Below are 20,494 nucleotides of genomic sequence, written 5' to 3'. Positions count from 1 at the left end.
CACGGCACAGGTGCTGGCGCCACGGCGGTCCGAGCTCACCACGCTGTGCGCACAGCGGCAGGCGGTCGCATGTTTTCGAGCAACCCGGCTGCGGCATACCGCGTTTTGAGACAGCTGGGGGGCGATCCTGAAAGGGCACAGAGGGTGATGGGCGGCTGACGTGGATTTAGAAATAGAAATAGAAACTCCGCGCCGTGAAGTCGCAAAACACAGTGTAGTACAAGCCTGGTTGTCAAACAGAGCATACAAGTACAAGTAGTACGGTTGGTTCTCGCGAATACACAATGAATTACTGTTACCCCGTTCGCCCTTGACCACTGCAGGTGATGAGAACATCAGACTGTTTTCCCAGTGTAGCTAAAACGCAGCACTGCGTTCTTGATCTCGGTCATGTCTTGGCAGGAGGGTTCGCTCCTGCTGCTGAAGCGGTAGGTGGGCTTTAGTGTATGGCGCGCCATCCACTCCTGCAACTTCGCCACGTAGAGAGCACGTTGCTCTTCTTTCAGGGGCAGCATGAACCTATGCAAGCAACCATTATCAATTGGTCTGAATATAGTACAAGTCATGGCATGGTGGCTTCGGTACGTACACAGACGACTCGACGTCGACAGCTGCACCGCACTTCAAAATGTTCGTGAAAGTCGCTTTCGCATGTTCCTCCACGTCGTCAGAGGGCTGAAGTGTGTGGCACTGCTGTGATGAAATAAAAGCGTAGTCGAATAGGTTCGTGTAGCGCTTTTTCGATAATAAATCCTCCATGTTTCCTGTCAGCGGAATGATCTGCAGTATCAGAGCGGAAAATGGTTACTCGTGAAAATCTCTGCACCACGGGAGTCCTCAGCATAGCTACAATAGAGCGTACCTTTACATCCTGCAAGGACTGCCTGATGATCTTATCGCGACGTTCAGCTTCTGCTTGCAGCTTCAGAGTTTCCCTATATGCACCAGAAAGTTATTCAAACAACAGTGATAGAGCGACTCGTCAGCGTGAGCATTACTCTTCAGTCGTCTTTGGCTGGTTCGTTTCTTCGTCTAGCTCTTCAAACCGCGGGTGGGGCTTGTCTTCCGTTGGTTGATTGCCAGAATCTTGGCCCCCCTCAGCGTCACCAATGCCACTGAAGATGTCGTGTTCCTGGCAAAAGAAATGATCGTGTCAGTTGTCACGGACAAAGACAAAAGCTTGCATACACGTACCTTTTCCATTTTGTACGTTTCCCCCGTCTCGATCTCGTACAGATACGAGAGCACGTTGTACACTGCAACTTCCACCGTGTTCTGCCCATTCGAAACAATAAGATTGAACAATGAACACGGAAGCTCCAGTCAACTACAGAATAGCTTACATGGCGGTTCTGCTCAACGCCCGTCCCCATGTTGTGAATCTCGAAGAGCTGCTCTGCAAACTTGTTTGGCTTCTCACAGTGGACACCGAACGATATATAGGGACTCACGATAATGTCAGTCCACATGCCTCGGCACAACACGGACCCGTGGCGTTTCTTCTTTGCCTGTCCGATTGAATCAACATCACAGTCGGATTAATTGGCTTGCAATTTGAAAGTGCCAACGCCCGCTTACCTCCGTATACGCTGCCATCGTGCGGTTTGGCACCGTGTACGTTTGGTCACCGAATTCAAACGCCACGCCCGAGTTCCTCCAGTCGCGATACTGGCGAATGTGAATCACGCTGGCATTTTCGATCTTCTTGAGATTCATCTGGTGCGCAGGGTAGATTGAAATAACACGGAGTCAAAATAACACGCACACTGATCCTAGGAACTGCAATACTTAAGTACGTACGGTGTAGTCCCAGTCGATCAGGTTGTCTCGGTAGTCGTATCGAACTTCGTAGTAGTGACGGAGACGATGATCTCGAAGTGTGTCGACTGCGGAAACGAGGCGTGACCCGTTAGCTCTGGAAATTATCTTCTTCCCGGGTTACGAGAAATCTTACCATCAAACTTGACACTTTGAAACCAGCTTCGGAACGTGTCGATGAGGTCGTCGTGAGTTCGCATCTTCAGGTGCGAGAGATCAACAAGACCCGCAAACGGACCTCGATCGTTGTAGACAAAGTCCATCAGCAGCTTTGCCTGCTCTTCGATGTAGGCACTCGTCCTCTCCTTCAATCCACAATAGCATTCAAACGTGAGTACAACGCTCTGTTACGTCGCTTACCGCTCTCCTCCGCCGCGTACCTGCACTCGAGCATTGCCGAAAATCTCCAGAAAGGTGTTGCAGCGTTGGCGCAAAGGGAGACTCTTGTCAAGTGCAACTTGAAGCAGCAGTAAGTCCCGTGAGAGCGTCTCGATGGCTTTCTCGAACAGGTAAATGTGCACGGGTCGATGGGTCAGCGCTGGGTCCCATCGACGGCGGCGCGCAATAGTCGCCAGCACGTGGCGCACATCCCCGGGCCCAGCCAGCAAAATGTTGATCGGCTCCGCAGACGCTTTCTCCTCGTTGGCATCCGCACTTGAGCTGCCTGCTGCGCTGGATTTGTCGCTCTTCTCCCACTCGGGAAGTCCGCTGCACACGTCGTAGGCGGGCGAGAACCCCCACATATTGACGGTGCCCATGCTCAGCATGAGCGCGCTGTTGGTCCGCGCCATCCTCTCCGCTGCACAAGTGGAATCCAGCACTGCATGCCTCTTTGCACTCGAAGGGACGCGAAACGCGACCACCGAAAGATACTTCTTAGCGCATCAAGAGACACTTGGTACACTGTACCAGTAATGCTCAGAGGCAACTTTACCAAACACAGCTCTTGCTTCACTCACAATGCTACAGAAGCACTACTTCAGCTGCTCGCTCTTCACTCCTTGACGCTTCACGCGCTGGCTTTTCACTCGTGGGGCCTTTGCGCGCTGCTTCTTCCGTTGCTTATTGGCACTAACCATCACTTTCTGCTCCTTCACGTCTTCCTGGAGCTGCCTCTTGAGCTGGTTCTGCGTCGGCTCGCTCTTCATTGCAGATTTTGTATCGAGCGCGGGGTGCGATAGGATCTCTTGGGAGATCAAGCCGATCGCAGGGAGCGCGTTTGTGGTGCTGGGCAGCTCGGTGGCCCTACTCACCGTTATCGCTTTTTTGCCGACCATTTGCTGTAAAAGGAACTGGAACTGTTCAATCACCTCCACAGACTGCGCGCGCGTCTCGCGAGCCACTGGCACGCGACGCAGCAAGCCGGGTATTAGCGTCAACCCCAACCTCCCAGCAAACGTAACGTGAGCGTAGCCTCCGAAGTCCTCCGGCAAGCCTTCACAAGGATCAATGTTAACACGTGTTCACATTTCATGAATAATAATCAGGTATCTTCAGGACGTACGAATGCGATGAACGCCAAGCCAGTAGCGCCGAAACTTCTCGTCGGTCCTCGGAGCGTAGCGATGAAATCCTTTCACAGAGCTTGGAAACCAACCACATGTGTTATCCACCAGATAACACACCAATTCGCACAATCATTCTGGTTTGCGTACCTCACTGGTTGAACGAACGCGTCATGCTTGACATCTCCAGCCAGTCTCGCCTTGCCCGCTCGTTCCGCTCCCGTGGCTGGGGTATTGCTGAAACGTGAGACTAGCCAGCCTTTGCCCAGACGTGGTAAGACCATCACAGAGCCCGATGAGGGCGCGTGTTGCCTGGGTCCAATGGGTTCTGCTAGCGTTACCAAGCTCATCATCTTGGGCATGCATTCCTGCAGCACAAGGATCCGTCCAGTCAGCCTAATGAGCGTGTAAAGGTCGATCACACAGCATCCATCGTACCAGCTCGATCATTGGCCGCCCTGTCGCGTCTGTGACCAGCAGCACATTCAGAATGGCAATCGTCGGCACGTCTCCTGAGCGAGGTTCGCTTATCATCAGCACCTGAGGCGCCTCGTTCCTCCTCTCAAACTGGAGACAGCCGCTGGACTGAAACTGGAACTTGAGCACCGTCCTCAGCAGCATGTCGAAGACTTCGCTCGCTGCAAACACAAAGGCGCAGTTTGAGGCCACCTTAATTAGCTCTCAAGCTGTAGACGCACCATCTAAGCTGAGTGCTCACCGTTGGATGCGAGGTTGGCAAAGTTCTCCACTCTCATCTGCACGTCGGCGCCCACCCGACGCCGCCAGCTCCTCCATCTTGCCGCTGATGATTCCGATCGTCGAGTCGACCGGCACCGGCACGAATAGGCCCCTCTGGCCTGCCTTTTGCCAGGCCACGATGCCTGTCAGGATTCCCTGCACACAGTCCGTCAGCCCCTCGTCACTATAGCATTATAGCTGTGGAATACAGATGAATAGAGCGACAGCCACCTGCTCCAGGAAGAGGTTGGCGATCTCGTCCACCGCGTTGAAGAGTTGGCTGTCGTGGATGCTCAGCACGACGCAGGGCACGGGGTTCTCGAGCGTCGGAGGGTGACGCAGCAGCTCCAGCAGCGGCGCGAGAGGCCCCGCGAGCGGCTCGGAGCCCTCCGCCAGCGAGAGGCGCACGACGTCTCTTCCTTCGCTTCAACTACGTGAACCTCGTTATGATTATACCGGCTCAGTCAGGTTTTGGACAAATACCACATTTATCACTCAGACGCCACATTTAAATCGCCACTTCTACGCTTCATACCGTCCTCAAACAGCGCTGTGATGCCAGGAACAATGTCAATTTGGCCGCTGTTTCTGGCATTTGGTGCCACATTCAGCGGCCGTTGAACTCTGACCGATGATAGGGCACGCGTATAACCTCTACTAATGTATCGCCTTGTCTAACCAATCGTAGCTATTGATTGAAATGCCAATAAAACAGACAAAAGCAAGCCTGCAATTACCTATTTATTAGCCCAGCCGATCAAGAGGGAGAGGACTGAACAGCGGAATCGCGGCGAACTAAGTTACAGTAATCGTTTGCCGGCTGCACGGGAAGTTCTCGCCGCCGCCAGCATGGACACGGAGGGCTTCACGTCGCGCGCGTGGCTGGGCCACTGGGTCTCGGGCGAGGAGGAGCCCGTGAACAACTACTACGAGGACCACAAGCTCATGGAGGGCGCGCTCATCAAGCTGGGCGACTACGCGCACTTCCGCTACTTCCTGCTGTTCCGCAACGGCCGCTTCTGCTACTACGAGCTGCCGATGCCCGCGGCGGCGCCCGGCGGCGGGCCCGAGGGGCCCCGCAGAGTGCACCTGACGCTCACGTCCAAGCACCTGCGCGGCGTCATGATGCTCAACGCGTCCGTGAACGCCAAGGACCTGGCCAAGAGCGAGGACGAGTACGACGCCGACCTCATCAAGCGCGGGCTCGTGTTCAACCGCAAGAAGCTGGAGATGCAGCTCACAGGCTACTCGCCCACGGGGCAGCTCATGAGCTGGAAGCTGCGCGCGGGCAAGGACGCCGTGTACCTCAAGTGGGAGCGCGCCTTCCGCCTCGCGCTGCGCCCCATCTGGGTGCAGAACTCCAAGTGCTGCATGGTCTGCAAGAAGGAGTTCAGCTTCTTCATCCGCCCGCACCACTGCCGGTACGCAGCGTCACGCTATTTTGCAGGCCGTTTCGCTTGATCTGACACGCCATTGGCTTGTGTGTGTTTGCTTCGTGGTTCTTTGACGACGCGATGTATTTGCTTCGTGGTTCGTTGACGACGCGACGTGCAGCAAGTGCGGCACGTGCATGTGCGACGAGTGCTCGGTGTTCGTGCCGAGACTGCCCATGCAAGGCTACTACGACGAAGTGCGCATCTGTCGGGACTGTTCGCCCATCAAGATCCAGAAGTCGTCGCTCAAGGTGGGCACGCGCGTCCTGGTGTACGGCATTTTGGTCGGCCGAGTTGTGCAGGTCGACGCTGCGGACGACTCCGTAGACGGCAGTGCGTTCGTGAACGTGGAGCTGGTCAAGAAGGACAACCAGATGCGCAGGTTTGCGCTGGAGCACGTGGAGCTCTACTCTGACGCGGTTCTGTCGGCCAACCGCATCAAGAACGCGATCCGCCAGCACTTGTCGTACGCGGTCTTCAGGACGCAGCTCAACTTCAACACATGGAACCTGCTGGAGACCGTTCAGGAGCAGCGCACAGTGCAGATGGTGCGAATACTCAACAAGTCCACGAGTATCAACGAATTGCACTCAATGGTGCCGATGCTCGGCTCGTTAGACACAATGCAGTTCCCCGACGACGATGTATCAGGAAAGGACCGAGTGAAGGAGTCGCTCTCGCACTACCGCGGCGTCCATGTGTCGTTCCCGTTGCGGCTCGACACAGTGAAGAAACTCATCAACCAGTTCCGCAATGGCATCTTGCTGCACCGCGTGTTCGTCCGCCAGATCCTGGACGAGTCGGAGAAGCTGTTTCGAAAGATGCACGAGTCGCCCATGAATGACATCGAGATCCCCATGGGTGTGCAGTTGGTTGTAGTGGGCGACCTCCACGGGCAGTTGGAGGATTTACTTACGATCATGGACAAGAACGGAGTGCCTAGCAGCAAAACGTGGTACCTCTTCAACGGCGACTTCGTGGATCGTGGATCACATGGCATCGAGGTCATTCTGCTTCTGCTAATATTCAAGCTGCTGTACCCCGATTTCGTGTTTTTGAACCGCGGCAACCACGAAGAGCGCATGATTAACGAGGTGTTCGGCTTTGAGGACGAAGTGTACACCAAGTACGGCACGGACAATGACGAGGTGGCCGGATGGAGCGGTCTGGGTACGTCGATGAACTATTCACCGATGAAGCTGTTCCAGATGTTCGAGACGGTCTTCGGCCTGTTCCCGATTTTCGCTCTACTCAACAAACGTGTTTTCATTGTGCATGGCGGGCTGAGTAACCACGAAAACGTGACGATCGAGGAGCTTCTCCAGCTTGACCACAGACGTGAAATCCCTACGCAAGGCACGAGCCGGGCTGACGAAGTGTTCACGCATCTATTGTGGAGCGACCCGCGCGATGAAGATGGCTGGAAGCCGTCAAGTCGCGGAGCTGGTGTGGAGTTCGGACCGGATATCACGAAAGCATTTTGTGCGCAAAATGGGATCAGCCTCATCATTCGGTCGCACGAATGCCGAGAAGAAGGTTTCGATATCGTCCACGATGGTTTGCTGTTGACAGTATTTTCGGCGTCGAGCTACTGCGGTTCCCAGACCAACAAGGGTGCGTATGTCCAGCTTGAACTGGGCGAAGACAACGAAGTGAAGCCGCACGTGGTGCAATTCTCCTCCCAACCGCTTCAGAAGCTCAAGGATGCTGGAAGAAACGAGTGGCGAAAGAAAGCTCAGCGGTTGGAGCGCAGAACATTGATGTCTCTTGTGGAGATCATTTGCGAAAAGAAGAATGCGCTGCTTTCTGCATTCAACGAGTTGGATACGACGGGATCTGGGCGCGTTACGAAACTGGAGTGGAAGGCAACTTTACAGAAGGTTTTAGGCATCCAGGCGAGCTTCCTCTCCTACTTTCACCAACTGGCCGAAGAAGATCAGCAAGGTGGCGTTGACTACCAGAAGTTCCTGAATCGATACACGGTTGAACTGGACGGAGGCAATGTGGAGTGGAGACGGAACCTGATCCGCAAGGTGTGGGTGGGCTTCTGCCAAGCGCTACCTCGTCCTTCCGAGACGGATTCGGAGAAAATGACGCTACAGGACAAGCTGCACTTTGCCTTCAATCTCTTCCAGTCGCCGCCTGCGGGAGCCGCCAAGAAGGAACTGGTTACGAAACCCACCTCGAAACCCGACGAAAATGGCTCAGTTATTCCAACCAACGGAGACGGCAAGTTCCAGCCGAAGGAGAGCTACCTGCGCAACGGACTGGTCACGTACGAGGTGTTCCGGAACACCATTCAAGGCAAGCTGCAGCTTGGCGACACGCTTTCAGAGCAGCAGATTTTCGAGCTGATGCAGCACCTGGACCAGAATCACGACGGCGTGGTGGACTACCAGGAGTTCTGTTCCTTCTTCGCCGAGTTCAGCCGCGCTGACTATCTGCAGGAGCTCTTCGAGGTGGACGACACAAAGGCCATATCGCTTCTGAACCGCTGCGCCACGTTGCTGCAGAATCCCAACAAGTTCAACTCGCTACGAGATGCGTTCGACGCGTTTGACCACAGCAAGACAGGAAAGCTCTCGGTGGACGACATCTTGAAGGGGACGCATGAGCTGAACATGGTGCCGGAGCTGGACAATGAAGAGGCGCAGCTGCTGTTCAACTCGATCCTTCTCAGCTACTACGGCATCAACCAGCGGCATCAGTGGGATACGCGGGGCTTGGACTGGGTCGTGTTCGAGGACACGTTCTCACCTGACAGCACCTTCCAGCGGCGCCTGTGGCTGGCGAGTCTCGGCGCGTCCAACACGAACTTGGCCGCGCTAGACGTCCGTGACTCGTTGTCCGGTGATGATGACATCGCGCAGGAGGGGCAGGCGTCGAAGAACCAGGCGTGGGCGGACACGTTCGTGGACAGCGTCAAGCAGTCGCTGCACGAGCAGCGGCTGTACATCAAGTTCCTGTTCCGGATACTGGACCGCAAGCGCCACGGGTACGTCACGAAGGAGCAGTTCGTGGCCACGATGCAGGCCATCAACGAGGAGCACGGCGCGCCGCTGAAGCTCTCGCAGCTGGAGCAGCTCGCTGACGCCTTCGCGCACCACACGACCGTGCGGCGTCCGTCGAACGCGGGGGAGGAGACGGAGGAGACGCGGACGTACGTCTCGTATCCGGAGTTCCTTCGCAGCCTGCGCATCATTGACTCGGGCCCGACGGACGGTGGCGGCCTCTCTCCTGAGGTGCAAGACGCCACCGACGCAAGTAGCGGCGAGTAGGCAGCAGAGTCACTAAAAGCATAGCAAGTGTACATTCCTGTCGATATGTATGCTAGAGAAAGAAAGATAATAAGTTGCTGTACGGCTTCAACTTGACCTTCAACGTATCATCAGGACGTTTTTTTTATAGCGAATCTATTGTGTTTTACTTACGACTATGTCGGTGTTTTGCAACGGAACTGTCCTTTTTAACGTAGATGTTGTGTTTTACCGATCCGTCATACCGGTATCAAAAGGATAAATCCATGTGCACCACTCCAAAGTATGTAGCTCCACACCATCCCCTCCCCACCAGTCAACAGCGCGAGTGGTGTTGGCTTGCCTCCGCAATGGAGCTCTTCGTTGCCATTCGCAAATCTCTCTCCAGTCTTTTCGAAGCTAACCACCCCCACTAGCAAGTACGTGCCGCCCACCGCCACCATCGCCACCACCGCTCACGCCGCCGCCCGCCGCTCCAGCAGCAGCATCAGAGAAGCCGCGCGGCAGTTCTCCCATCGACTCTGCTCTGCCCTTCCAGCAGCAGCAGCAGCAGTCGGGGCGAGCTGCCGCGCGGCTTTGGAGGCTCCGTCCGTCCCGCGTGCTGCAGTCTCCGTCGCTCGCCCTCTCTCCTCTAGGGGGAGGGTTCGCAGTGTGGAGGGCTGTGGGCGCGGGCGGCGGCTGACCTTGGCTAGTAGACGTAGGCATTAATGTGTTGCTGTATTGTTCTCCCTACAGCCATGGTTCGTATGAGCGTGCTGGCCGACTGCCTTAAGACGATGTACAACGCCGAGAAGCGCGGAAAGCGCCAGGTGCTCATCCGCCCGAGCTCCAAGGTGATCGTCAAGTTCCTGCAGGTCATGCAGAAGAACGGCTACATCGGCGAGTTCGAGATCGTGGACGACCACCGCGCCGGCAAGATCGTCGTGGAGCTCAAGGGCCGCATCAACAAGTGCGGTGTCATCTCGCCCCGCTTCGACGTCAAGCTGGCCGACTACGAGAAGTGGATCAACAACCTGCTGCCCTCGCGCCAGTTCGGCCACATCGTGGTCAGCACTACGTACGGCATCATGGACCACCACGAGGCCCGCCGCAAACACACGGGTGGCAAGATCATCGGCTTCTTCTACTAAGTTGCTCGACTTGACTGCGCCCATCATGACCTGACGCCCGCCCTAGTGCGATCGATCGATCTCAGTTGAGTGGTCGTGCCAGGAGGAGGAAGGAGAGGATTTGAGTGGATTTAATCCGCGTAGAGAGACTCGGCTAATTTAACGGCAGGCTTCTTTGCGTTACGCCTCGGTGTTCTCGTTGTGGCAGTCTTGTGTGTGTGTGGGTGCCATTGTTGGTGACTGTCGTGCTGCACGTATGCACATATGTAGGCACGGTGATGCAGCTAAGTGGCGCGCTTGTCTGGTCGCGACGCTATTTCCAGTCGCGGTCATGCGATGCGAGAGGTTCGTTCACACGTTCGAGAGGCTGAAAGCAGGAGAGAAACTGATTGAGTTGGGTCCCTATTAATACGCCGATGCATGCTGCATGGAGTTCGCCACTACTGCGTAGTAAGTTACAGCGGGCGAGAGACATCTTCAAGCTCCGGGCGTGCGTGCGGACCGAGGACTTTGCCGACCAGCTCCAGCCGCGCGCGAGTGAATGCCTGCGCAGCGTCCTGGCCGCCCCAGAGTCTCGCCGCGTGAGTTTGTGGTGCCGCGTGAGTTTGTGGTGCCGCGTGAGTTTGTGGTGCCGCGTACGTGTCCTTCTTGCCAGCAGCCTCCATCCAAATGCCGAGCCGCAACGAGATCGTGCCGCTGGACACGTCCGCCATGGCTGCGGCGGCCGAGGCGACTGAAGCGCACGCACGCCCCGGCCCAGGCGCAGTGACCGTGCCAGCTCCGCAGAAGCCCAAAGCAAATGCCACTCACACGTTCAGCAGCAGCAGCAGCAACAAGGCCCGAGCCACGAGCGCCGAGATGGCCTCGGTGCAGGAGCAGCGCGTGACGCTCGTGCGCGCGCAGCGGAGACACACGGCCTTCCAGCTCTTCTACGGCTTCTTCGGCCTCGCGCTCATGATGGTGCAGATGGAGTACTTGTGGTTCGCCAACACGCAGACTTTGCCCGATACGTGTCCCGTGGAGTCGACGACGCAGTGTCCGCAGTGCTTCGAGGCTCTGGGCGCGTCTGTGCCGGTGCAAGAGGGCCGGATGATTCTCTTGGCGCTGCGGATCCTCATCACCTTCTCGACAGCGCTCATGCTGTACTACGTCTACCTCTACTACGCCGCCGAGTGCGAGGTCATGAAGCTCAAGAACATCATGCCGCCCAAAGCCACGCTGCTGAGCTCGTCGCTGCGCCGAATACTCCTGCTCGAGATGGCCGTGCTCGCTGTGCACCCGTTCCCTGGAATCGAGGACGTGGATCCCAAGTGGCCGCAGCTGACGGTGGCCACGAGTCTGCTCATGTTCACGCGCGTGGCTCTCGTGGTGCGCGTCGTGCAGTTCCGCAACTCGTTCAACTCGAGCAACGGCTGGTTCATCGGCGCGTTGACCAACGTCGACTTCACGGCCACGTTCTTCCTAAAGTCGACGCTCAAGAACCACCCGACGAGTTGTTTAATGGCGAGCTTCGCCGCGCTCGGGTTTGTCGCTGGTTACGCGCTGTACGTGGCGGAGCGATTCCTTTGCGCCTTCAAACAAAACTCGTGCTGCCAGCCCATGCTGCTGGACGACGCGCTGTGGATGCTTATCATCACCATCTTGACCATCGGATACGGCGACGTTGTGCCCCGAACGACGTTAGGGCGGGCCATCGCTGTGTGCGCCGGCATCTTCGGCACTCTCTCCACTGCTGTCACCATCGCAGTCATGAGCAACTACCTGGTGCTCACGCGCTCGGAGCACAAAGTGAACGCCTTCCTCAAGAAGGACGAAAACCGCCGGCTCATCAACGATCACGCAGCTCGAGCTCTTCAGGCGTTCGTACAGCTCCGAGCAGCACAGCGCCGGCATTCGGGTCTAGTCAGCCGCCCAGACAGAGGAGAGAATGGGTCTGTGAGTGTCACGACCACGGAAGTTCCTGTCGAGAGCCCCAAAGGCGGCAACCCCACAGGCACCACCAGCACCAAACGAGCCTTACGTCGCGCAGAGCTCAAACTGTTCACCGTGCTGGGCAAATACCGACAGGTGAAGCGGCAGGTGCATTCGCACGACGTCAGCGACCCCATGGACTCGCAGATGACGATGCTCGAAATGATGGAGGTCAACGTCGAGTACATCCGCACCAAGATCGAGGAACTGTCGGAGCTTTTCATCACGCAGACTGCCGACCGCGGGGGACGAAGCAAGCGGAAGCTTAGCAGCATTATAGCAGCAGCGGCCATACGAGAATCACCCGCCGAGGCCGAGGCGCCACCGGCGAGCGGAGGAGGAGGGTCCCTATCACTGCCCGCTACCAGCGGCCCGCTCGCTCTCATGCAGCAGCTTCAGCTCCAGCCGAACCAACTCCAGCGCTCTCCACCGCGTACACAGCAACAGCAACCGTATCAGCTCCGCCAGCACGTACCAACCATGTCAACGCTGCAGGAGAATGAACGCAGTGGCTTAAGTCCGCGAAACTCCTTGTCGAATGAAGCTGCAAGTATCCTCAGCTCGAGCGCAGCTCAGTCCGCGCCGACGTCGCCAGAAAACGTTCCGACCTGGGCTCTCGTGCTCGAGTTGACGCTGCAAAGTTTGCTAGAGCAGGTGTCGCGCGTGTCGGACGAGGTGGAGGCGATGAAGACGCGCATGGCGACGCATAACGAGGACCTTGAGAACCGCGTTCTGAGTCTAGAGAAGCGCCTGGTGGTGGCCGATGCCCTGCACGAGATGTCCATGTCTCGAGGCTCGGCGAGGAATCTGCTGCGGCGTGGGTCGAAATCGAGCGACGACGGATCAAACGCAGGTAGCGCGTCCTCGCCGCCTTCACGCCTTCGACGGGGAAGCACCGTAACAATACACCGGCCGTCCATACACAACTTCGTGACACCGTCAGAGTTGAGCGAGTACCAAAAAGCCAACGAGGAGCAGGGCGAAGGTTGACGAATACACGGGTCCGAGACCAATAGTATGTAGATATCCGTGCGTTAGTCAGCCGTGGACAACAACGACTACATGTAGTCCCAATAGATTGCCCCCTTAACATCCAGCAGCATTATCCTCAACGTGGCAATGGCACTGCAGCTCGCGCTTGAAATCATGAAGGTCGCCTGTGATGATCACCGGCGTCTTGTCTGGAGGCACGAGTTGCTCGAGCGGCTTGAACGGGCTGCATTTGCCCACTACGTGCACTCTGAGCTTTCGAGGGCCGCGATGGCCTTTGTTGCTCGCTTTGTGAAGCACCTTGCGCTTTGAGTGGGGACTCTTTGGGCAGTCGTTGCAGCAGCTAGTACTGCCTTGCAGCCAGCACTGGTACCGCTTGACCAGGCCCTGACGCGTACAGCTTCCCAGAGCGTTGGCTATGCGAACGTCCAAGTCGAACTCCAGCCGACCGCTAACGATTTCTTCCCAGTACCGTTCGCTCTGCTCCACCAACGTCGAGTCTGGTCGCGCATATACTCTTTGCAGTGTCTGGACGTGGGCTGCAAAGCGTTTGGGCGACAGTCGCTTCTCCGAGAGGAGGTGCTCGTGGGGGAAGTCTTCATGCAGAAAGACATCGAGCTTCTTCGCTACAGCCCCAGCCGCGTGGGAGGCGGACTGCACGCTCACACTGAGACCCAGCACTCCATGCGTATCGCGAATGCTGCACGTCACCGTGTAACCGAGTTGCTGTCTGGTGCGGAGCTCGTGAAATAGAGGTTGAGCCAACAGAGCCCGCAGCAAGAGTGCATACGCTCGATCTTCCGCGCCGACTTTGCCGATCTGGAAGTACACCTCCACGACGGAGTTCCGCTCCCCAACGCGCTCACTTTCTCGACGAACTAGCAATCCATTGCTGGTCGGTGGCAACGCGATTGTGTGGTATCGGGGAGCCAAGAGAGGCGGCTCAGGCTCGAGCTCCGCGTCTGGTTCATAAGTCAACTGTGCAGTAGAGTCTCCTGTCGTGACGCCCTCGACTTCGTGCACAAGTTTGACGGCAGCTTCACGACTCATGTTGCCGATAACCAGGCAGCGTATCGCTGGCACTCCTTCACTCCGACCGAGAACGGTGGTCGTGAAGCGTGAGAGGTCTGCTGCGAGCTCCTTTTCACGACCTTCCTTGCTTTGGAGCGCCCCCAGCTTGTCGTCTGTGGTCACGGCCCTACTCTCGAGCATTTGCAGACGCAACTCGTACGCCTTCGCTCGAGGAGACAACGTTGCGTTGAGGTACTCGCGCTCCAGCTCTTCTCGGGCCAGAGTCAGCTCCGACGCAACCTCCGACGCCTTCGATGACCGCAAAACTTCTAGCATGACAGCACGAACGAGAGCTGGCAAAGTGTCACTGAAGCCCGCCACGACAACCTCGACCGTTTCGTCTCGCACGTCCAGCTCGACATCGAAATTCGCTGCAGTTGCTTGTTCCAGCGTGTGCTGCAATCGATGCCGCACCAACTCAACGTGCAATTCAGCTAGCATATGAGTCGCTGCGGTGGAGGCTGGTAACATGACGAGGAAGCTGACGCTGGCCTTGGGCACCAAAAATGTGCGGTCGCGCTTGTACCAGAGCTGCGTCTGTGAGGTCGAGAGAATGAGGTCGGGAGGGGTATCGGCGTCTCCTTTGTTGGCTGGCTCACAAGGTAGTACCGAAAAGTCTCGAGGTATGAACGGGTTGGGCGTTGGTAGTGGCGATAACTCGGCAGATTCAACAGAAATGTGGGACCACGCTTCAAGCACAGCGTCTGGGATAGAATTCACGGTGTACTTGGCACCAAACCACTGCTCAGTCTGAAGCTCCTCGGAGTTGAGAGAATCTTCCAGCGATGACGCGAGCAATACAACACGAACGTTATCGACGGTGAGTCCGGCCAGCAAAGCGCGAACTAAATCAGCATCAAACTCTCCTTGGAGCAGGTCGTAGCGCAACAAGTCTCCTTCACACGTTTGCTGGACCTTGTGACGTGGCAGCATGAGCTCACTGAGTTCCCGGCAGAGTGACACGGGCGCTTTCGTGTCCTCTTGGAACCGAAAGTCCATTTCACTAGACGAGTGAAGCTCGTCAAACACCCAAGCGGGTAAGTCCCCGCGCTCTGCTTTGGCCGAGAAGAGGTGAAGAACGTCAAAGACAACTTGCGCGACTTGCTCCCAGCAAGCGAGACCGTCCTCGGTTAGAGTTACGCGAACTTCAAACACGAGACCAAAGGACCCAAACTCGTAGGCGTCTCGATCCGAAGTGCCAGCGATAACGTCGGTACCCCAATTCCGCCGCTTGAGGATCGAGGCAATCGAGTCTGGGCCTTCGTGTCCCAATAAATGACCCACAAAGTACCAGGGTTTCTGTCGGTACTTGTGCATCATTGCCGGGAGCATCCAGTACAAGCGCAAGGAGCGCTTTTCTCCCACGGGAATAACACGCAAGATCGACGGTCGCTGCCCCGCTCCACCGCCATACGGCACGCCAAGCTTTTCAATCACAGAGACCTCTTCGTAATCGATGCGGCTACGTGGAATATCCCGGAAACTCTGAGTCACATACTGCTCAAGAACATCGAGAGACTCGCACCCGTAGACACAGAGCCTCATAGCTGGCGCCACGTAGTGTCGATTGAAAAACTCCACCATTTGTTCACGCACGTCGACCCCGTCGCGCTCTGGAATCTGCTTCAGGCTCTCGGCATTGCCCCACGTGAAGCAGCGCGAGTACGGGTGTCCTTGCACACTCGTCTCACACATGACTTGCTGCAGACGCACCGGGTTGTTGTTGCGCACTCGCTGGAATTCCGACTCCACTGCCTTCAGCTCGCGCTCCATGGCTTCACGTCGCAGCAACGGGGCCACGAAGAGACTCGCAAACATGTCCAGCGCCGGCTCGAGGTAGGCGGCGTCCACGTCAAAGACGAAGCGGGTGCTCTCACACTCCGTCGCTCCGTTGCTGGAGCCCCCGTGGGCGCTGAGGAAAGCCTCAAACGCGTCTTCAGCCGGGAACTTGGCACTGCCCATGAAGATCATGTGCTCTAGATAGTGGGCAAGACCCGGCAGTCCCTCGGGGTCGGACAGACTACCGACGTTTACAGTCAGGCACGCTGCCGCCAAGGGAGGAGCATGATCCTTGGTCTCTTGCTCGCTCTCGTCATCTTCTTCGTCTTCTTCTACGTCTTCGCCTGCACTGTCAAAGTCCGTGCCGTCCGTGGAGCTGAGACTCTTTCGGACGCTGGCGTCGTCGTGGTCGCTGCGTGCGTCAGCGGCAATTGGCCCGGCATCGCTCTGCACGAGCAGAACCTCCAGTCCGTTGGGCAGCGTCACGAGTCGGTAGCTCTTCTTGTCGGCCGGCGACCGGAACGCGTCCAGACTCGCGCGGGACGGCGAAGGCGACGCCATCTCGGCAGCAGGCGCAACTTCACTTGTTCAGTGCTTGTATTCTGGTGTGAGGCCTCGGCGGAGGTTGCCTATCAACTAACTAACCCACTCGTCACATTGTCACAGCCCTGGCCACCTCATCGTCTTCCTCCCCTGAGTCGAAGATGGCTACAGTCTCCACCAATCAGACGCGGTCGTTCAAGTTGAAGTGGCCATGTACAGCTTCTCATGAACGCAGGCTCATACTTATCACTCACTCACTGCGCTGTGCTGCGCTCTGCCTGCACCGATCGGCCTCCTCACCTAGCTACATAATACTCATTCCCCCTCCCTACGTCTTTGCAGCTCGACGCTGCCTCCTCCCCTACTCGTCCAGAGATTCCACCACTGCACTGATCGCAGCTGTGGACGCGCGGTACGTCGTCATGAGCGTGGCCTTCGTTGCCACCAGCGCCGGGCCGCTGAACGCGCGGGCCACGTTCATGTACGGGCGCAGAGCCTCTTTGGCCGTCTGGCCGATGGGCGTGCTGCCCACGAACTCGAGCGGCTCGACGACGCACGTCTCGTAGAAGCGGTCGAAGAAGCTGCCGCGGTGCGCGACGAACACGTTGTTGCGGTGCACGCGGAGCGCCGCCTCGTAGCCCGACTGGGTCGTGTAGCTGCAGAACAGATAGCTGCCACTCGTCTTCTTCACGTGCAGCTCCAGGTCCTCGATCGGCCCCAGCAGCGCCGACGGGTACGAGCCGAAGCCCTCGAACTTGACCACGTCGCCCACACGCGGCTCCATGCCGTGCGGCTCGTACTGCAGTACGACGCGCACCTCTCCCAAGCTCAAGTCTGCTTCTGGCTGCTGCTGCTTCTTGCCCGCGGGGGCGCCACCGCCGGCGCCGGCCATGGGCAGCGCGCCGCTGAGCGGGATCCACTGGTCCAGGACGTCCTCCTTGCCCTCGATCAGCGGCGTAAGATCCACGACAGCCGTACCGATGACTGAGCCGTTGGCCATGCCCACGGCCTCCGTGGCCTTGCCCGTGAGCGAGTCTTCGTTCATGGCGTCCACGATGAGCTCGAGGCGCACGTCCGAGTGCTCGGCCAGCGGCTGGCGCTTTAGGTCGAGCTTGGGCAGCCTGACCTCGAGGAACTCGCGGCGCCACGTGGGGTTGTCGTTGCTCGGGATGGTGGAGCTGCGCACGCTCTGCCTGCCCACGCGGAAGATCACGTACGGGTTGCACGTGCGCACCCAGAACATGGAGGCGGCGGCCCGCAGGTTGCGCGCGGCCACCAGGCGGATGCTCAGCGTGCCAGCCACGCCGTCCTGGTGCGTCAGGTGCTTCTCGAACAGGTACGACGCCATCTCCGCGCGCTCCTGCTGCTGCTGCGCCGCCAGCGCCATCGTCGCCATGCTCGCCTGCCTGCCGGGACGAAGAATGAGATGCAGTCTGAGTCTGGTCGCACATAAGGCTAGGATAGCAAGGACGTGATCATTTATGTAGTAACCTAAACTTTAGTTAGCAAGGATGTTGTGGATACAATTCAGCACACGCTATAATATTAAGAACTACGAAACGTCACATGACGCGGCCGTGTCACGACTGGTACAGCGTACCATAAATACGGTACCACTTCGTCCAGCCAACCGTTCGGCCGGTCTGCGAAGAGCTCCATACTGTGTGCTGTGTCATTTTGCCCCGGGAGGTCGTCGCCGTCCCCCTCGCCGCAGCAGCCCGACGGGTCCCCGCACGTACAGTAGCTTAGTGACAGCCTAGGACAGGACACCATGGCGAAGGGCATCAACACGACGAAGGCGTCGGCCGACAACCCGAACCGCAAGGTCCCCAAGCGGCAGAAGGCCGCCAACATGCGCGACAAGAGCACCATCAAGCGCCTCAACATGTACCGCAACAGCGGCCCGATCCGCAACAAGGCCGGCAAGGTCGTGGGCGGCAGCCTCATGATGAAGAACAAGGTCGGCGGCCAGGAGATCACGAGCGCCAGCGGCCGCGTGCAGCCCGACCGCCGCTGGTTCGGCAACACGCGCGTCGTGGGCCAGAAGGAGCTCGACAAGTTCCGCAACGAGATGTCGCTCAAGGCCGCCGACCCGTACTCGGTGGTGCTGCGCACCCGCAAGCTGCCCATGGGCCTGCTGCAAGAGTCGGAGAAGGCCACGCGCATGAAGCTGCTGGAGACCGAGAGCTACGACGAGGTCTTCAACGGCAAGCGCAGCCGCAAGCGCGCCAAGATCGCGGCCACGGACTACGCGTCGCTGCTCTCGAGGGCGCAGGAGAACACGGAGAAGTACGAGGCCAAGGGTCCGGACCGCAATATCGCCGTGGAGCAGGAGTTCAAGGAGGAGGTCTCGCACGACGTGTTCAACAAGGGCCAGTCCAAGCGTATCTGGGGCGAGCTCTACAAGGTGCTGGACTGCTCGGACGTCGTCATCCAGGTGCTGGACGCGCGCAACGTGCCCGGCACGCGCTGCGAGCACGTGGAGAAGCACATCCGCAAGAACGCGTCGCACAAGCACCTGATCTTCGTCATCAACAAGTGCGACCTGGTGCCCAACTGGGTCACCAAGCGCTGGGTGCAGAAGCTGAGCGAGACGACCCCGACGCTGGCCTTCCACGCGTCCATGAGCAACCCATTCGGCAAGGGCGCGCTCATCAACCTGCTGCGCCAGTTCGCCAAGCTGCACCAGGAAAAAAAGCAGATCTCGGTGGGACTCATCGGCTACCCGAACGTGGGCAAGAGTTCGGTCATCAACGCGCTGCGCAAGAAGAAGGTGTGCAAGGTGGCCCCCATTCCGGGTGAGACCAAGGTGTGGCAGTACATTACGCTCATGCGCCGCATCTTCCTCATCGACTGCCCCGGTATCGTGTACGACACGGGCGACGACGAGGTCGAGACGGTGCTCAAGGGCGTCGTCCGCGCCGAGCGTCTGCCGCAGCCGACGGACTTCATCCTGACCATCCTGCAGCGTGTGAAGAAGGAGTTCATCGTCAAGGTGTACGGCATCGAGGAGTGGAACGACGAATGGGATTTCCTCGAGAAGCTCGCTAACAAGTGCGGCAAGCTGCTGCAGAAGGGCGAGCCCGACTACAACAACGTGGCCGTGCAGATGATCAACGACTACCAGCGCGGCAAGCTGCCGTGGTTCATCGCGCCACCCATGCGCGCGGAGGAGCTCGCGGCTCTGGAGCAGAAGGGCGACGACGCCCCGCTCAACGAGGCCGAGGCCGCCGAGGACGAGCAGGTGGAGCTGGACGAGGGCGAAGAGGTCGAGGAGGGCGACGACAACGAAGAAGACGAGGAGAGGAAGGACGAGGAGGAAGAGGAGGACAAGCAGAAGTGATCAGGAACGCCTTCCGAGCGCCTTCTTGACCACGATCTGCTTTTATTTTTTTTGCTAAACAAGAATCGTTTATAGATCATCACCATGCCGTCCTTGCCTTGCTGCTTGTTAGCGTACCAATTCTTGCTTCTCCCTGCGTCCTCCGCCCCTGCGAAATAACGTTAAAGTCTCCATCGCCTTGTGCCGTCCTACGCCTTCTTGGCCGGCCGACAGAGCGCGCTGTGGCGGCTCTTCCAGTCTGCTTTTTGGCATGTCTTGCCGCAGTAGTAGACGCATCGGCAGCGCGTGCAGGCCTGCACCTTCTCGTAGTCGAGCGCCTCGCACGCCTCGTTGGCGCAGATGCGCTTGCCCACTTGGCGCACCTCCTTGGCGCGCTCGCAGTCGCCCTTGGCCTCGTACACCTTGCCGATCTCGTCCCGCGTGAGGTTGCCGTCCCGCAGCTCGATGCGGATGCCCGCCGCCTCGTCCGCGCGGTCGCGCACCTCCAGCGCGGCCGAGAGCAGCTCCAGCGCCTCGTCCAGCTGCCCCAGCTGCCGCAGGACGCCGCCCAGCTCGTGCTGCGTGAGCGCCACGGACAGCGCGTCGAAGCCCGCCGCGGGCTTGCGGCGCAGCACGTCGCGCAGCAGCGCCTCGGCCTCGCGCAGCTTGTTGGCCCTCACCAGCTTGGTGGCCTCGTTGCTGCGGTCCACGAGCGCCATGTACGCGGCGGCGTCGCCCGCGGAGGTCGCGACATTGACGTGCGAGTGCGCCGCTGCCATGTCGACTCGGACTCCGATACCGACAATTTCGGTATTCACAGGTGCCGGCCAGAGACCGGGTGGGTACACCAAAATCCACTCTACCGACGTCGTCCGTCACTTGGTCTCACTATACCGCCGGCTGTGTCAGAACTCTAGTCGAGCCCGAAGGTAGTGAGATGCAGCAGCCTGCGCCCAAG

At 58.2% G+C, this 20,494-nt stretch overlaps 7 protein-coding genes across 7 annotated transcripts; 4 read left to right on the top strand and 3 right to left on the bottom strand.

The window, feature by feature from the left end:
- Positions 1–335: 335 nt before the first annotated feature.
- On the bottom strand, positions 336–2,561 carry PHYSODRAFT_490132 (hypothetical protein; the record flags this gene model as incomplete). The annotated part of the gene is made up of 8 exons (XM_009524935.1): positions 336–519; positions 590–780; positions 1,195–1,275; positions 1,344–1,508; positions 1,579–1,716; positions 1,801–1,886; positions 1,955–2,123; positions 2,199–2,561. 8 exons carry the CDS (start codon positions 2,559–2,561, stop codon positions 336–338), a joined length of 1,377 nt encoding a protein of 458 aa, XP_009523230.1.
- A 2,346-nt stretch (positions 2,562–4,907) lies between these two features.
- PHYSODRAFT_543861 (hypothetical protein) lies at positions 4,908–8,779 on the top strand (the record flags this gene model as incomplete). The annotated part of the gene is made up of 2 exons (XM_009524934.1): positions 4,908–5,482; positions 5,616–8,779. The coding sequence occupies 2 exons, from the start codon at positions 4,911–4,913 to the stop codon at positions 8,770–8,772; spliced, it is 3,729 nt and encodes a 1,242-aa protein (XP_009523229.1). The 3' UTR covers positions 8,773–8,779.
- Positions 8,780–9,133: 354 nt separating this feature from the next.
- Positions 9,134–10,428, top strand: PHYSODRAFT_285440 (hypothetical protein). Its single transcript, XM_009524933.1, has 2 exons — positions 9,134–9,170; positions 9,487–10,428. Exon 2 carries the CDS (start codon positions 9,489–9,491, stop codon positions 9,879–9,881), a length of 393 nt encoding a protein of 130 aa, XP_009523228.1. The 5' UTR covers positions 9,134–9,170; positions 9,487–9,488; the 3' UTR covers positions 9,882–10,428.
- A 101-nt stretch (positions 10,429–10,529) lies between these two features.
- On the top strand, positions 10,530–12,821 carry PHYSODRAFT_491245 (hypothetical protein; the record flags this gene model as incomplete). The annotated part of the gene is made up of 2 exons (XM_009524932.1): positions 10,530–12,348; positions 12,403–12,821. 2 exons carry the CDS (start codon positions 10,530–10,532, stop codon positions 12,819–12,821), a joined length of 2,238 nt encoding a protein of 745 aa, XP_009523227.1.
- A 96-nt stretch (positions 12,822–12,917) lies between these two features.
- Positions 12,918–16,232, bottom strand: PHYSODRAFT_496885 (hypothetical protein; the record flags this gene model as incomplete). The annotated part of the gene is made up of 2 exons (XM_009524931.1): positions 12,918–15,980; positions 16,065–16,232. 2 exons carry the CDS (start codon positions 16,230–16,232, stop codon positions 12,918–12,920), a joined length of 3,231 nt encoding a protein of 1,076 aa, XP_009523226.1.
- A 1,753-nt stretch (positions 16,233–17,985) lies between these two features.
- Positions 17,986–19,557, top strand: PHYSODRAFT_359933 (hypothetical protein; the record flags this gene model as incomplete). Its single annotated transcript, XM_009524930.1, has 1 exon — positions 17,986–19,557. The coding sequence occupies one exon, from the start codon at positions 17,986–17,988 to the stop codon at positions 19,555–19,557; it is 1,572 nt and encodes a 523-aa protein (XP_009523225.1).
- Positions 19,558–19,611: 54 nt separating this feature from the next.
- Positions 19,612–20,312, bottom strand: PHYSODRAFT_354314 (hypothetical protein). The gene has a single exon (XM_009524929.1). It carries the CDS (start codon positions 20,253–20,255, stop codon positions 19,746–19,748), a length of 510 nt encoding a protein of 169 aa, XP_009523224.1. The 5' UTR covers positions 20,256–20,312; the 3' UTR covers positions 19,612–19,745.
- Between the last annotated feature and the right edge of the window lie 182 nt (positions 20,313–20,494).

The sequence above is a fragment of the Phytophthora sojae genome, assembly GCF_000149755.1.
Source record: "Phytophthora sojae unplaced genomic scaffold PHYSOscaffold_3, whole genome shotgun sequence".
Taxonomy (NCBI): domain Eukaryota; phylum Oomycota; class Peronosporomycetes; order Peronosporales; family Peronosporaceae; genus Phytophthora; species Phytophthora sojae.
Note: the sequence above shows the minus strand (reverse complement) of the source record. Positions and strands in the feature narration are given on the sequence as shown.